The 17,085-nt window shown below is 40.5% G+C and overlaps 1 protein-coding gene across 7 annotated transcripts in view; it reads left to right on the top strand.

The window, feature by feature from the left end:
- Positions 1–17,085, top strand: part of ATP10D (ATPase phospholipid transporting 10D (putative)) — a 63,800-nt gene that overhangs the window by 43,793 nt on the left and 2,922 nt on the right. For 5 of the 7 annotated variants that reach the window (XM_052780132.1, XM_052780131.1, XM_052780133.1 and 2 more), the window contains 8 exons: positions 871–1,055; positions 8,869–9,178; positions 9,814–9,890; positions 10,422–10,547; positions 10,868–11,068; positions 13,823–13,903; positions 14,150–14,254; positions 15,501–15,688. In XM_052780132.1, the coding sequence (XP_052636092.1) occupies positions 871–1,055; positions 8,869–9,178; positions 9,814–9,890; positions 10,422–10,547; positions 10,868–11,068; positions 13,823–13,903; positions 14,150–14,254; positions 15,501–15,688 (1,273 nt within the window). Of the gene's footprint in view, positions 1–870; positions 1,056–8,868; positions 9,179–9,813; positions 9,891–10,421; positions 10,548–10,867; positions 11,069–13,822; positions 13,915–14,149; positions 14,255–15,500; positions 15,689–17,085 lie in introns of those variants that run through there. The other 2 variants (XR_008234137.1, XM_052780135.1) reach the window with 2 other exon arrangements.

Genomic DNA, 17,085 nt, shown 5'->3' with positions numbered 1-17,085 from the left:
AAACAACTGTGAGAATGAGAAAAGTTGGCTTAAAAGGGTCTTGTGAAGAGTTGGAGGCCCCTGAGGCTGTAACGAGGTGGTGTTGTCTTTAACCCCAGCTAGCAACTAAGCACCACACAGCTGCTGGCTCAATCCTCCCTGCTCCTAGTGGGATGGGGAGGAGAAATGGAAAAAAAAGTAAAATTTGTGGGTTGAGATAAGAACAGTTTAGTAACTAAAATAAAATAATAATAATAATAGTAAAATATTATAATAATAATAATTGTAATGAAAAGGAACATAAGAAAAAGAGAGAGAAATAAAACCCAAGAAAAGACAAGTGATGCACAATGCAGTTGCTCACCACCCACTGACCGATCCCTGAGCAGTGATCCGCCCCTCCCAGCCGACTCCCCCCAGTTTATATACTGAGCATGATGTTCTATGGTATGGAATATCCCTTTGGCTAGTTTGGGTTAGCTGTCCTGGCCATGCTCCCTCCCAGCTTCTCATGCACCTCCTCGCTGGCAGAGCACGGGAAACTGAAAAATCCTTAACTTAGGATAAGCACTGCTTAGCAGCAACTAAAACATCGGTGTGTTATCAGCATTATTCTCACACTAAATCCAAAACACAGTGCTGTACCAGCTACTAGGAAGAAAATTAACTATCCCAGCTGAAACCAGGACATGAGGGTATGTGTCAACAATCTCACATGTGATGGGCTCTGGGACAGAAAGATGTGGAAGGGAGGAATTCCCAAGCATGTCCCAGTAGGGTGTCTGTTTTGGGATGTGGATACACACAGAGGACCATCTTGTTCTGTCACTCTTGCAGCGTTTTGGTTTTGGAAATACAGCAGCACTAATCCTTCTGCTTGTCTAAATTAAGGTGCCACTGGCATTGAAGATCGCCTGCAGGAGGGTGTTCCAGACACAATACAGGCGTTACGGAAAGCGGGAATAAAAATATGGATGCTGACAGGTGACAAGAGAGAGACAGCTGTCAACATTGCCTATGCTTGTAAACTGCTGGAACCAGATGACAGAATCTTCACTCTCAAATCACAGAGTAGGGTGAGTGGAAAATTAGACTTTTCTTCAAAATTTTTTTTTTCTCTGCTGAAAAATTCAGTCAGGCTATATCACAGGGCAATACAGAAAAATAAAATGATCTCTGCTTTCCCAACCAACCAAAGGCAGCATGATTTATTGGAAAATGAAAATACTGGAAAACTGACAGTTTGCTTCCTTGCAGGTCAAATATGAAATCCTTTATGTGTATGTAACATCTGTTTCTTTATTTACAGTCCCTAAATAATGATTAATTATTTTAATTGAATAGACTGCTTAATTTTTCTTTGTGGTAGGTGTGACGGTGTAGCAACCCAGACTGGACAGACCAGGAAGTGGTGTTTAATTCAAAATTCCCTCAGGCTAAATTAAGGTGAAACGACACCAAACGATCAGTTAAAGATTTTATTTATGATAGAAGCAAACTGAACTGGGGAGGCGTGGTAGTAGGTGGCGGGGTTTCTTACAACAGGAATTGGCATAAGACTACTTCTGTAAACTGTGTAACCATATACATCAATTCAGGGAATAAGGAGATCCCTCCCATTGAGTCACGAGGTTCAGAGCAGACCCCCTTGCTTTCTAGACTCCTCCTCAGAGAAGGGCCCAGGGGTGGCTGGATCTACTCTTAGTCTCAGACTTGGTTAACGGTTTATATCTTGAAACGGATGAGGTATAGGGATTGATTCAACCACATGTATGTCATCATTGACTGGTGTATTGGTAAAAGTTTCATCTGTGTGTTTTAATAGAGTTACGTATTCCTCAATTTCTGGGTGAGCCCTTACCTGAGGGATAGATTTTACAATCATTCTTTTTACACAACTAATGGCAATGCATACTACAATAATAGAAATTATAATAACAATCAGTGTTTGTAACAAGTTAACAATCCATCCAGAAAATACCCATCCTGTCCTACCAAAAATATTTCCCAACCAGGTGTCCTTCATTTGGTCCTGCAGTTCATGAGTAACTTCGACTATCTTCTTCGTCTTCTGGAGGTTTTCCCGAAGAGGTAGTGACACATTAGGAATTGTGACACAACATTCTTCTTGTTCATGGTTTGCTTTCAAGTATCTGCACACCCCTTGTTCTTTGAGTAATATCATATCCAGTGCAAGTCGATTTTGAAGTGCGACTTTCGAGGCAGTTTGTACTTGTGTATTGAGCAATTCAAAATTGTCTTTAGTGAGGTCTGCCAAAGCTTCCACTTGTGCAGTTAAATTGGACAGCACAATTGTAGTTTTAAGGTGACCTATTCCTGGCCCAAAGAATCCTTCGGCCCATACTGCTGATTTCTGGGATACAGTCCAATCGGTGTTGTCTGTACTTCGTTTGGTACGGGGATGCCACAGTCCTTGAGAGACAAATTTCTCAGAGTAATAAGAAGGACATAATGATGGTACTCCCAAAGTACACTGCAGACCAAGATGTATAGGTCTTAACATATCTGTAATAGTCCCATCTGAGCATATCCAAGTTAACTGACGTGGAGCATATATAGGTGAGTTGTCACAATTACCTGTGGTTCGAGGAATGCGACAGGAGTATTTCTCAGAATATTTTAAGTCTTTATAGCTTATGCTAGTGTTACATCCCATTGCTGGGGGATATGGCCCGGTGTAATTTTGACACAAGCAGGCAACACTGATTAAATGCCGTAATGAAGGAATTAACCACAACCAACTATTTTCTAGATCCCCGCCAGTGGTACAATTTATAATATTTGTACAACTCCACAGGGGTGTTTTTTTCACATTGGGTTGTGTTGAGAACCTTTGTCAAGACCGCCAGGGATAGCACTCCTTCCTGTCATCTTTTCTCTCCTCATGGGCTTGAGACCATAAACAATTAGCAGGTGGTCCTTCTATCACATTGAACCACATACATGAATTACCAGGTGTTGAAGGAAACTCAAAGCACCACTGGGTGTTTACTGGTTCCACATACCTCAGGACTAAGTGTTTTCCCCAGTATGGCTCATCCCCATACCGTGTATCTGCCCAAGGGTGTTTGGAACATGGCTGTTGGGAGAATTGGGGCTGTTTGTCCCTATATCCTAAAGTCTTATTTTCCCTACAAAGTGGGGCATAGGAACAATTTAGGCTCCAAACAGAAGTTCCATTTAACATATTGTTAAATGGCCACTTCCATTCAAATTCACCCCAAATGATAGACTTATTTTGATTCCAGAGCCAATCTAAATTCTTACTTATATCCACGGGGAGAGCTGTTATGGGGATTCCCTGAGTGGGGGTATGTGGTAAAGGCAAGCAGGTAAGTCACATGAGAAAAGTTAAGCATGCGAGCAAAACCTTGTATCATCTTATAGATCATATTGTCTTGTTCGGTACGATTCACAAATGGGGAACCATCAATGTGTTGCTCAAAAGCCCGAGGCTGTCTATTCCATATCCTAGATTGTTTACTTATGCATATGGTTATTATAGGACTAACAACAATTATTACAAAAAACCTTACAATTACAGCCATACTATAGCGCTATTAAAACTTAGATTAACAAACAATTATCCCTACCAAAACAAACATACGAAAATCAAAAGATAAAACTCCTGATCCATGCTCCCAGGTCTGTGTAGCTTGTCAGTTCCTCTAAGGTACAGTTCACATCAGTTCAGATCAATGTCTGTGAGGTCTCCACCCCATGTCTTCCCAGTTGTCCCTTATCCTCCTTCAACTGGAATGGTCCTATAATTTAAAGAGAAGAGAGCTGCTCGAATGTATACACGCTCGATGATAAATTGGTTAGAAATATGGTATAATCCACCTGCTACTTATCTGATGTATGGGATTGGAGCAATCTTTTGCTTCCCATGCATACAGCCCCCTCGGGTTGGTCAGTATCAGGGGTACAACTCCAATTTGAGGTAACTTGACCATTACAGGTTGGCCAGAATGCAATTGTGTGGGGAATTTGCCAATTTCATGTGGTTTCTTGGAGATTAAATCTCCAGTAGGACAGAATGCCTTAACTTTTGCGTTTCCATTTTCACCCCGTCTGTTATTAACAGTATATACTGCCTCAGACAATCTCAAGTCCCAGTTTGATGCATGGACCCTTGCAAATCTTTTGATTAGTCCATTAATTCATTCCACTATTCCATTTGCCTGAGGGTAATAAGGAGTATGGAAGATCCAGTCAATACCTTCCCAAGTGAATGCAAATTGAGGTTTATCCTCCTCTTGAAGAGGAATCATAAAAAACATATCCTTAACATCCAATGTGGACATCCGTGTGTGATGTTTTGCTTGGATTTGGGTGACTAGGTCAGCAATGTTAGGAACAGCAGCTGTGAGTGGCACTGTATTACTATTAAGCCTCCTGTAGTCAACCGTCAGTCGCCATCTGCCGTCGGGTTTACGTACTGGCCACACTGGAGAATTATAGGGCGAATGTACTCTAGTTATAATGCCACGATTCTCCAAGTCTTTGATCACCTCTCTGAGCCCTGCTTTAGCAGCAGCTGATAAAGGATATTGATTAACATTCGTTAGTCTGGAAGGGAGTAACCTAATGGCTGCTTCAAGCACCTGAACTTCACACGGTGGGGCTCCAAAGCTCCACACTGTCCCATCAGGCAGTTTCTAGACTTTGTTTGCTAGGACATCAAATCCTAGTATATTATTTCAATACGGACCAATGACCACCTTTGTCTTAGTCATTCGATTTTCCCCTGGAAGCCAAACACATATTTTACTAATTGGTTTGGTTTCAGGGACTCCAGTTACTCCTATTATATTTATTTTTTTCCAGGTAGGGGTCAGTCCTAAACTTTTAGCTGTTTTTTCAGTGATAACACTTATTTGGGCTCCAGTATCAATTAGAAAATTTACAGGTATTCGTCTGGGGCCAGTGGCTAAAATAATATATGGATCAATACACTGGTTAGGCCATTCTAATCTGGATATTACGCGAGTGAGTCGGCCTGAAATTCCCCCCGCGCTTCCTAGTTTTTTAGATCAATCAAATCCTTCCTTAAGCCTGAGTAAGGGTTGGCAGGAGCAGAGGGTTTACTCTCTGGCCTTTTGGCAATATCAGTACATTCCATAGCCTTGCTAATAGACTGCTCCACCAGGTTTATCATTGTACGAATATTTTCTGTGGACTGCCCATGTAACGCTGAGCGGGATATTCCTAATGCTAATGCCTTTTTCCGTAGTTCATTGCACTGAGAGTCAAAACGAGAATAGATTTTTCGAGGGGGATGGGAATTATTCTCCTCAAAAAATCGTGCCTGTTGGACTCGGCACTGTGAATCTGAACCTTTCTCTAACCAGCCCATCTGTCTACCATAAATCACTATTTCTTGTAATAATTCCCCCCATGTTAAAACAGGCTGTTGTCGCTGGTTGGGGTTACAAGTATTATGATCAATTGCCGGTATAATTTTTTCTTTTAGGTTTTAAACATAAATTTTCAAGACGTCAGGGAGACCTCTCATTAATGGTTTAAGGTGGACCGGATCAACCGGAGCAGCAAGGGGAATACCCTGCTCCCCACGCTTGTACATAGCTTGTATACAGGCAGCCTTTTGCACTGATTCAGCCAGCCTAGATAATCCAGCCATTTTAATAGTCAGAGGTTCACCCCTTTCTCTAGAATCTAGTCCCGCTGCCCAATAGGCAACTCTGAGCGTCAAGGGCTGGTTCCCTGCAGGACCCTGATCAAGGAACACACCAGGACCCCAATATCCCCTAGCTTCCTCCTCGCTCAGCAAGACTTGATCCCCTCCATTCAATGACACATGCCATAAATATTCAGTTTCACTCTCCCCCAGCTTGCGTGAAAATTTCTCTTGCATTTGTGCGAGCTCAGGTCCCGACCACGGGATGGCTAGGGTTGTAGTTAAGTTTTGATCGTTCCTGGCCCTCGACTGTACGTCAGTTTTAATGAGGGGTTGAATTCAATATTACTTGCCCCATCAGATTCATCATCTGGGTCGCCCCAGATATCCCCGTCCCAAGTGTCAGGATCGGCACACATAACTAGATTCCTGACTTGGGTGGGAGAGGGAGTTGGAGCACTTGATAACAACAATTTTAATTTTTCTAGTAATTTTCTATTCTTCTCCCTTTCAGAATTTAACTCATCTTTCAAAACCGCATTTTCAACCTCCAATTGTCCATTATGAACACTCCAGGCTGCACTTATCTTTTGTTTTGCCTCTAAAGCAGTTTTGGTTACTTCAGCTTCAGTTTCTAATGCCCTGAATTTTGTAGCTTCAATGAGATCGGCTGCACCCATTATTCTTGCCGTCTCAGATTTCAGTGCCTCCTCCTGTGCACAAGTTAGACATGCTCCAAAAATAGTGCACAGGATACCTTTTACCTTTCCCATTTTTCTTTTTCTTTTGTTCCTTCCTACACTGCTCTACCCATGCCACCACTTTCTCTTTACTTCTCCAGAACTTCTTTGCCTTCTCCTTGTCTGCAGGAGAAGGTTTACAACCATGTTTCTGCAATAGTTCCTCCATTGTATCCTGCCGACTACGCCAAATTAATGTGACAGAAAAGGACTTAACTGCAAGGTTCAAGCAAACGACTTGAACTTCACTCGCAGACTTAACTGCAAGGTTCAAGCAAATGATTTATTTGAACTTCACTTACAGACTTAACACGCCACTATTGCAGGTTTTACAGATACAATGGAGGAATGCACTATTGCAATTTTTTTAAGGCAAGAATAGTACATTATTACAACCACAAGTACACACGTGTTTACAAACTTAAAGCATAAATAATATTCACTTACTCCTCCAGGTAAGGGCTTTCAATCCCAGGGAAGTTACCTCGACCGGCGTCCCAATCAAGAGGGGGAAGAGTTTCCTTCACAAGCCAACTGTATAGCTGGAGAAGTGACTCCCCCATTTCCGACCTGAATCTTAGAGTTTTTATCCCCTGACTTGTGGAATGGTGTGTATGACTATGTCTGAGTGGATTATGATATATGCCTAAATGGATTATGTATATCTGAGTGGAGTTTCCCCTTATCTTTCCTTTGTTGGTCTGTGATTGTTTGAATACACAAGGTTGTAATTTGAAACTGAAGCTGAAACCCTCCAGGTTTTGGGGTTTTTTTACCTTGCTTCCTCAGGCAACTGGATAGTGGTTGGATTGAGACTCAGGGCATACAATTTGTTAAGGGATTTCAAGGCTCAGTTCAGGTTTTGGTTCTTTGAACGGCACAGCCACTGCCCTGTTTAGTTTAGGGTTTATCAGACAACCCAGGGCTAAGCTGTCTACACAGCTCCCCGTGAGTCGTCTCAGCAGAGAGACAGGGCCTCAAGGCAATCCAAGGCTGAGTTGCTTTTGTAACCCCTCATGAGTCGCCTGTGTGCACTAGACATGGTAAAACTTGTTTGTGAACTATGAGCTGTACAATCCACACGGTAGGTTGGAGAGTTGACATGCTTCACATGTTATTAGAGATTTCAAATGGCTGTAAGTTACAGCATATTAGTAATGTAAGAATTACCGTTATGCAAATTCTATTGAATTCAGTTTTGTGCTGCTTTGTGTGGTATATTCTCTCAGCCCTGCTTGTCTTGCATAAATGTACAAAGAGTTGTCACGTTAAAGTACATTGCACACTATTCAAGAAAACTAATCTGCCAACAATTTTGTCAGAGAAAAAGCCCACCTTCTCCCCACCACTCAGTAATTGAGTCATGTGATAGAGTGGTTAAAAATGCTGCTGGTTTGGGTGGCAGGTTTAATCCTACTTGATTGTTATGTCTTCTTGTGGATGCTTATAACCAGCCATTTTTCAAATCTTGATTTTTATCAATTTGGGATTTCTTAAGAGACATTACTAACTGTAAGTGGTAAAGCCAACATATGATACGTCTCTCCTCAGAGGAGAGCCATGAAATCTGAGACTTCTCTAAAGGACTGGAGGATTTTTCTAAGACCTTTCCTTTTTCTTTTTCTTTCTGCTTATATGTTACTTTAGAAATTCAATTTGTATCTGCCATAGAAGATTGTGTGGCAAGTGGTAACTCTGGGGAAAATAAAGTGAAAAAGAAAGGATTTTTAGTCCAGTTGTAGTTCAGGAAAGCTTGGGGTTTGATTTTTGCTAACACTTTTTTCTTCCTTTTTTCCTACTGGTGAACAAGTGTCTGTCTTAACAGTGAGAACTGAGCCCCTTTTGCAGAAGTGCTCATCCTCCCTCTAACTGGGCTTTGAAATAAAAAATAGACAGGATTTGATACTGTTGCATTTCAAAGTAAAATAATGAGAAGATTTAAGAATATGTATTTTCTTCTATATAGCACATGCATTACATATATTGATACCAAGAATCTTTTGGGCATCTTATATTGGTTCTGACAAGGTAAAAAATTCCACAAGGCCAGTTCTTCAGTAATTCATTGCAGCTCATCTATAATCTGATTTGAAATGCACTTTTGGCTTTGCATGCCAGACAAAAGAAATGTAGAGAGCAAAAGTCTTCTATAAAAGCTGTATTTATATTACAGAATCCTTAATGGTTGTTTTTTCTGCTAGTCTATGAACATTTTCTGATTTGCTTCAGTTTTTTCCCTTCTAGTACAATACCCAAGCCAACCTACTTAAGCAAAGTTAAATCACAGGCCCTTTTATTAACAACAGACTGCATCCTTTGTGATTTTTAAAGGGTTATTCAGCCTCATGTTTGAGCCTTTCTGGATTCAAGTGAAATGCTACACAAGGGCAGCATTTGGCCTTTTCTCCATATGTATTTTATGAATTGAAAAGGGAGCCAGAACACAAACAGTATTTAATAAGTTGCCTTTCTCTTGTCTTTAATTAGGATGCCTGTGCCTTGGTGATGAGCAAAATTTTAGAAGGGATCCAGAAGAATACTTCTGCTAGCAAAAAAACCAGTCAGAAACTTGGGAGTGTTTCTGCAAGTCCCTCCACCCAAGCTCCAGGGTTCAGTGCAGGCCTGGTTATTGATGGAAGGACTTTAGAGCATGTCCTTCATGACAGCCTACAGAACATTTTCTTGGAACTCACAGAAAAATGTCGGGCTGTAGTCTGCTGCCGAGCCACACCACTGCAGAAGAGTATCGTGGTCAGACTGGTGCGAAGTAAGCTAAAGGCAATGACATTAGCTGTAGGTGAGTCCTGTGGTTATCTTCTCTGAAAAGAAGTAGAAGCCTGTTTCTTCTCTTCTATATTTTTGTTAATGTCTGTCACAAAATTTACTTTACAAGGAAGATAATCCTTTTAATCATAGTTGTCTCTGGCAGAAAATGATGTTAGTCTTCTGAACTAGCAAATCTAGTCCATAAACTTATTCATGGTAATGTAAAGCAACAAGAGCAGCAGTCATGCACAGTGTTATGTAACATGTCCAAAGGAGCAAGTAAGGGGATTTTCTTTGTCATTCTCCATCACAACCCTCCAAAATAGGGAGGGATAGGGGAGATGACTCACTGTGATTTCAAACACCCATATTTTCTGTTCCAGCATACCAACTAAATTCTGACAAAAGGAACAGCTAATATCCATTTGGAGAATATAGCTCGGTTCAGTCAGGCCTTCCACTTACTAATCTTGCTTTCTGTAGGATTTTTCATAGGCTGCACTGCTGGCCATAAAAATGTTTTTCTCTGAACTCTCTGGTGTTCTTGTATATTTGTCTTTTCCTGCCACCTCCATGGTGATGTAATAGCCGGCAAAGCTGCCTTCAGGTTGCATTCCAAATAAAAGAGGTTAGTTTTGACTTTTTCCTCTTTTCTTTTTTTTGTAGGTGATGGTGCCAATGATGTCAGTATGATCCAGGTGGCTGACACTGGTGTGGGAATATCAGGCCAAGAAGGCATGCAGGTAGTGTATACAAAGACAGCTGCAAATGACATCAGACTCCATTTTAAATTGGTTCAGAGTTTACCCTGGAGGCCCAGTGGCTCCACAGTCCATTACCATACACAGGTAAGAGTTTGCAGCCTGAGCTGACACCCAGGCCTCAGCACTCTTGCAGGAGCGCTCGGAAGCTGAATGCTGCAGGAGTTCAAACTCCAAACAACAGAGCTTGCTGCCTGTCACCAAACTCCCTATTACTCGTGTCCTGCCAGGAAACAAGTAGCCTAAGCATCAGTCATGTCTGTGCAGTTGTGTGATAATAATAGACAGCCATGTTCCTGCCTGTGTTGTGTTGGACTGAGCTGTGTGTGTTAGTGTAAAATGTTGTATGGGGGGGCTCAGATCTGAGTGAGGGTAAGACTGTAAGAACTATGTATAAAAAAAATCATAAAATAAGAATTTCCAACAGCAGGTAAGTTGCTCACTTGGCAGTATCTGAAGCTTATCTTTAACAGTTTGGATACTAACATGTCCTTTCCTTCACGCGTGTTGCAGGCTGTGATGGCCAGTGACTTTGCAATCTCTCAGTTTAGACACCTCAAGAAGCTGCTGCTTGTCCATGGTCACTGGTGTTATACCAGACTTACCAACATGGTGCTTTACTTCTTCTACAAGAATGTGGTATGTAGCTGTCCCATCCCAGGGAAATCACAGTTTATGTATTTGAGAGCGCTAAAGGGTTTAGTGGGGCTTTATATTCTTCTTTAGTTTCTATTGTGAATGGGTTCAAAAAGACACAAAAAGCATATGTCAAGCAATTCAGTTTCCCATTTACGTCTGCAGAGACATATAGTTTCAAAGTGTGGCATGAACTCCACAGCATTTATACTTAATTTTCCACAGATTACTGTAACCAGACCTAAGATCTGCCTGTTTTCCTCCTGGCTTTTAAAACACTTGTCCACGGGTAACATTTTGTCATGTCATCTTTGACTTTTCAGGCCTATGTGAACCTCCTGTTCTGGTACCAGTTCTTCTGTGGATTTTCAGGCACATCAATGACTGACTATTGGATCTTGATTCTTTTCAATCTCCTTTTTACATCGGTGCCACCCATCGTTTATGGTGTCTTGGACAAAGATGTGCCTGCGGAGATACTCATGCAGCTCCCACAGCTGTACTTGATGAGCCAGAAATCTGTGGTAGGTTACAGAATTCTTGGCCTGAAGCAAATTGAAATGGTCAGCTTTTAAGCCATTTCTGTGTTTCTTTCCTTCATGGTTCACATCAGGCAAACTTGAAGCTTAAAACCACTTTCTCTATTAGAGAAACATATAGGCCTGTGCACAAATGTATGTGCACAAATAAAAGCTGTTTTTTCAAAAGTGTTTTTTAGGCTTTTTTCGGCCATACACCCAATCTTATCAGACATTTAGATGATAAGAGAAATTAAGGACTTCAGGTGAAACAATGTACTAGATAAACATCATTACTGCATGTTCACTTCATTCACTGCCTCAGCTGTCAACATACTTCCTCAAAATGGGTTTCTTTTGAGCATCTGGGCTTAACTTTTAAAGATAAGGGCACTAGATACTGGTTTTTCACTGTCATATAAGGCTCTCAGCTGCAAAGTAATGAGGAATGGATAAGAACCAGAGCAGATTGCTTTCAAATAATCCTCAAGAAAGTTCTGTCATTCAGGGTTCTTTTCCCCTTATGGGTATGTTCTGGAATGTGCTGGTGGCACTTTTCTCCCATCTGAAAACACTATACATCATATCTGCTCTGTAAGTAAATTCTGTCCAAACATTTAGCACAGAAAGCCACAGGGAGTAGGGGGTAGTTTCTGAATCAAAATTACATAAATCAGTAAGCTTTTTCCTGGTTTCTGCTTTGCTTAGCATGAATTCTAGCATAATTTTAACTTTATCTTTTTTTTTATTTTAACACTTAATTAAAATAATATTTTTATTATAGCAATTGAAGGCAGTGACATACTGAGCCCGAGACAGAATAGATACTAATAACCCAGAGAGAGGAAACACTGAGCATATGAGTCATCTAAACCTCACCATTTTCTTTATGATCATAGCCTTTCAATAACAGATTTGACATTAGGAAGCATTTCATTACAGAGAGGGTAGTCAGGCACTGGAACAGGCTTCCTAGAGAGGTGGTCGATGCCCCAAGCCTGTCAGTGTTTAAGAGGCATTTGGACAATGCCCTTAATAACATGCTTTAACTTTTGGTCAGCCCTGAATTGGTCAGGCAGTTGGACTAGATGATCATTGTAGGTCCCTCCCAATTGAAATATTCTATTCTGTTCTGTTTTGTTCTATTCTAAAAAATACTATTAACAAAAATGAGCTACAACATGTTGTGTACTAGTTGCGCAGTCTCATCTGTATAAACTGACAGAAGCCTAGGTCTGGTTTAGAAGGGAAAGAAGGATATACAGTGAGGGGAAAATTCATTTTGTTTGTTCGTGGACTTTACATTTCTTTTTACATACCGGTAAATATTTTATGTTGCTTGGTTTATGATATTTTTGCAAAACTAAGTACTCTTTTGATACCAATCTGAGCCTCTGTAGACTGGCCGGAGCAGGTCTGCACTTTGTCAGTCACAGAGACTTTTGAATAAGTAAAGGGAACAAGGCCTCAGGATTCGGCCCTTTGTTTTGATCTTCAGGATATGTACAGTGATCTGAGCTGAGATGAAGGTTTTGAGGCAACATAATCAGAATTACTGCATTACACAATAGTTTTTCCTCCCCTTTTTTTTCCCTTTTTATCAGAGTTTTTCCTCTTTTGTCTGGCATAGCATTGCCTTGATCTGTGGTTGGAGTTATTAAGTAGTATACCATTTCCTTTCTTGCATGGAAGCACACTGAAATAATTGTTTTGAATTAAGTGCAGTACAGAAGAAAGAGAAATGCTTTAAAAGATGTAGTATCACAATATTGTACCATGACATCACAAGTGCACAGCTCTGTATAAGCTATAAAAATGGACAGTAACTTGGATTCATCTTCAGTAATTTAAAGCACTTCCCTGACAGGTAAATAAGAACATAAGTTTCCCACACCACCTCCAGAGAGCCGTTCACTTCTCGAAAGGGCAGAATGGCTTTTTGGAGAAATCCATCTCTCTCCAGTACTTGTAGAGGAAGTCCTGGGTGACTAGACTGCTCACCTGTGTGTCTCAATTTAGTGCCTGAAGGAATGGGATCTATCTGAGCCAGGGCACATGCAACTGGTTTTATAAGCAGGTGAGCTGTCATAGCAGTTTGCTGCCACTGAGTGAGGAAGGCTTGTTCCTTCTCCTCTTCTCCCTTCTTTTCTTCCCATTCCCTGTTTTCACCCACGTAGTTAAACTACCTTCTTTGTGCCAGCTCGGTTGTCCCATCAGATCATTCCAGGAGCTGATTTCACTCGTTAAAACAGCAACTTGCTACTCCAGCAGAAAAGTGAATTATTTCTCACACTCTAGTGAGTTAAGCTAGCTCACAGTGGAGTCCGGTCTGCACAGATGAGTCAACCAGCACAAATTAAGAGGCAGAAGCACGTGTACCAAAAAGAAGGGAGTGGAGATAGAAGAAAGTGGGACTTGGCATTCAGTGATGGTAAGCTGCTAGGCTAATTCACTGTCCCCTAGCCCTTTCCCTTCCTTACTACTCAGTTAGGTAAGGCTGTGGTAGGACTGTTCCGGCAGAAACAGCTGTAAGATCAGAGTTCCCAGATCTGGCTGCTGATTTAAATACTAACAGTTAGGTACATGTGTGGAGTGAGCTCTTTATTCTTATTATCATAACACAGAAAAGATGCCTCTTCATTGGGAAACTAACTGGAATTACTTCTGCAGATAATCTTTCCCCAAATCCAAATTAATACTAATTAAGGATGCAGCAATTTGTTCAATTTGTTTCAATGCCATTATCTTTTTTTCTTACAGGCTTACTTGCCTTCACCTTTCTGGATAACGTTGCTGGATGCTTTTTACCAAAGTCTCGTTTGCTTTTTTGTGCCTTACTTTGTAAGTGCTGGGTATGAAATACATTTATACATTTTGACATACTAAAAACCCAGGCAAATCAGAGAATAAAATGAAGTGCTTGATTCTACTTCCTCATATATAAATGTGTACTAACAGGATCATCATTGGAACTGAGTGGAACTGTGTGCATGCAAATATGTATGGTATTGAAACTGTTCATGCCATTTTGTGTATTAGGACTATACATAAAGAATATATTACGCTGACCACTGTCTTCCTTTACAGACTTACTATGGCTCAGACATAGACATTTTTTCTTTTGGAAACCCTATAAACACAGCAGCGCTCTTCATAATACTGTTTCACCTTCTCATTGAGTGCAAGTCTGTGGTGAGTACTTTGTTTCCAAAAGAGCATATTCCTAACAGAGTATGTGCATACAGCTTTCATTAAAATTAAATGGAAGAAAGAGCTTCATGTACAAAACAGAGTAAGTATAAAAGGGCCAAAACCTAAATATTTTATGTCACCATGTGAGCTCTCCTGATGCAGCTGTCATTGGAGCCAACAGAATTACTCATATGACTAAAATTAACAAAATTTGGCCTCAGAATTATTTGTAAATAGCAAAAGGATCCTGCCTCGTTAGGGTATGGTGGTTTTGGGGATGTCAGTTTAGTTTTGCAAATGGTAAAACCAACCAGTGATCTACTGAGCCTTTGTTAGTTCCCAAAGCTTGCATCTCAAAGACAACAATGTGAACTGTTGATTTTGAATGCTTGGAACTGATGATCTGCTCTGCGGCCAGGATAAACAATTCAGAGGTATATTTTGGTGCCAGAACTAGAGAACTGATACGCTACAGAAATGCTAGTCCAGTTTTTAATTAAGTCTGGGCAAGCTAAAGCATTAGCTTGGATAAATTTACAGCCCTTACAAGGGTAATACTTGGCTATTTTTTATAATTTTAAAGAAAATAAAATAATATTTACAGTAGAAGGACACAGATTAATGGGATTTATTTTTTTCTCTGTCTTTTTTTGAAAAATATTTTTTAGGATTTTTTCCATAATGGATGAAATTTCAAGTTGTGATTCAGTCTTTTCATTGTTCTTTTGGGAGCATGGCAGCAGTGATAAAAATGTCTTTATTGAGAATATACGGGTAGCATGTGTGTATCCACACTCTGAATAGGAAAACATTATTTAAATGGGTTTTATTTGGCATTTTTGAATATCGGCAAGCTGTCAGACCAGTGACAGTGTTGTTTCCATAGTAACTATTATAGCCATTTAGGTATAAAATTACAGAAACAGTTAATCAATGTCTCAAGCAAAATATGTAAGGGTGGTGTCATACGAAGATCTTGCCTCCATTTGCTTGAGAAGGCTTTCTCTGTTGCCAGTGGATGAGGTGGTCATGAAAAATGTTGTTCATACAGGAATCAAAAGCTATGCATTTAGTACAATAAAAAAAAAATTAAATGGCTGGGTTACCTATGAACTGTAGGAAGAAGGCTCCATTCTTCCTGGAAGAGTGTGTGCATGTTCATAAACGCATGTGTACACACATACAGGTGTTACAGGTCTTTCTGTTTACAGCTTAAATCTGATTTCTTTCCTTTTTTGAATTACAGACTTGGATACATACAGTAGTTATAGTTGGCAGCATCCTGTTGTACTTTGTCTTCACTCTGGCTTTTGGGGCAACCTGCAAAACCCACAACTCCCCATCAAATCCTTATTGGATCATGGAAAAGCATATGACAGACCCAGTATTTTACTTAGTTTGCCTCCTGACTACTTGTGTTGCTCTGCTACCCAGGTGCGTTTCTGTTTAATAATTGCAGATTGCTGCTGTTAGCAAAAGTAGTTTTCTTGGAGTCAGTGATGCTATAAATCTCTCTAGATAGAGGTCTTCCTTGCCCCATGACCCCCAGTGTAAAGAAAATTTTGTAACTCTACCAGACCAAGCCATGTGACGACAGCTCTTTAGTGACATGTTCTCAAAGTAAATTTCAGTAAATAAAAAATTCCTTTTGTGATTTATATTACATTAAATTTTTTATATTATATTAAATATTGTCTTTGGAGGGAAAAAACAGTAATCTCTGTAACCACAGAGTTTATAATTTATATACAAATCAGTTAAATTAGTGATCAAAGTTGAACATGTACTATACGTAGAAGTACTGTGCTTAGTCTGTGATTATTTGTGAAACCATTTTCTGTTTGAAATTTATGTCATGAATATATATATAAGAATATTTAGAATGAAGAATGCATGTACAGGCTTCTTTGTGGGGTGGAAACACACTGACTAGATTTACAAGGGGTCCTGAGTTGTGTTTTTATCGTGCCTAATGTTTAAGTGTTTTGCCTCACTGAAGAAGTGAACTCTCAAGTTCAATAACTCAGTCACCCTGGAAAGGCAGGAGTGTTGCGTGGAGGACCCGGACACCAGCACGCTGAGCAGTGAGACAACTGAGCGAGCCAACAGAGAAAAAGTGTGTGAAAACCAGTGAAAGAGACTTCATCAAACTCTCAGTCTAGCTCTATTTAGTAGCCAGAGCCATCTTTCTTTTACTGGCTGAACATGAAATCAAGTCTGCAGCCTATTAGTGAAGTGCCTCCAGTGCTCATTTACTCATTCTGCTGTTGTTATGTCTCTTTCTTTCCCTCTTATATAATTTCAGAAAGAGTGGGACCTGAAACTGAATTGCACAGACACATACTGAGAGAAGTGTTGAGGAGAATAACTGCTGTTTCCTCCTCACCTGACATCATTTTATATCATTAGGCACAGTCTGAGCACACTTTCTAGATCAAGTGCTGCAGTACAGGCTGCATGAGTTGGCAATGCCACCAATAGGAAAGCTGGCAGAGCTGTGGCTGTAGGTGCCTGCAATAGCCACCAAGTATTTGAGTCCCCTTTGAACGCATCCCGATCTGTGTCTTAAGCATATCAGTCAGGGTTTTGCTGCACTCACTGGAGATCATAACTGGTAGCTTTGGTTCATACTTCAGTTCAGCAGGACAAACCGTGAGGTGCAAGCAACATGTATGCTCTTCCCTCCCCATCCCTGCTCTCAGCTTGCCATCAGATGGTGACAGCAGAGCCTTTTCTTTCACACACAGTAGATCTTCCTTACACAACAAATAAATTGATAAATGCTGTTCTAGGACCTTTTGGTAAGGCTGCAGAGAGCCTAGGTAGAAGAA

The sequence above is a fragment of the Harpia harpyja genome, chromosome 2 (assembly GCF_026419915.1).
Source record: "Harpia harpyja isolate bHarHar1 chromosome 2, bHarHar1 primary haplotype, whole genome shotgun sequence".
Classification (NCBI taxonomy): Eukaryota; Metazoa; Chordata; class Aves; order Accipitriformes; family Accipitridae; genus Harpia; species Harpia harpyja.
Note: the sequence above shows the minus strand (reverse complement) of the source record. Positions and strands in the feature narration are given on the sequence as shown.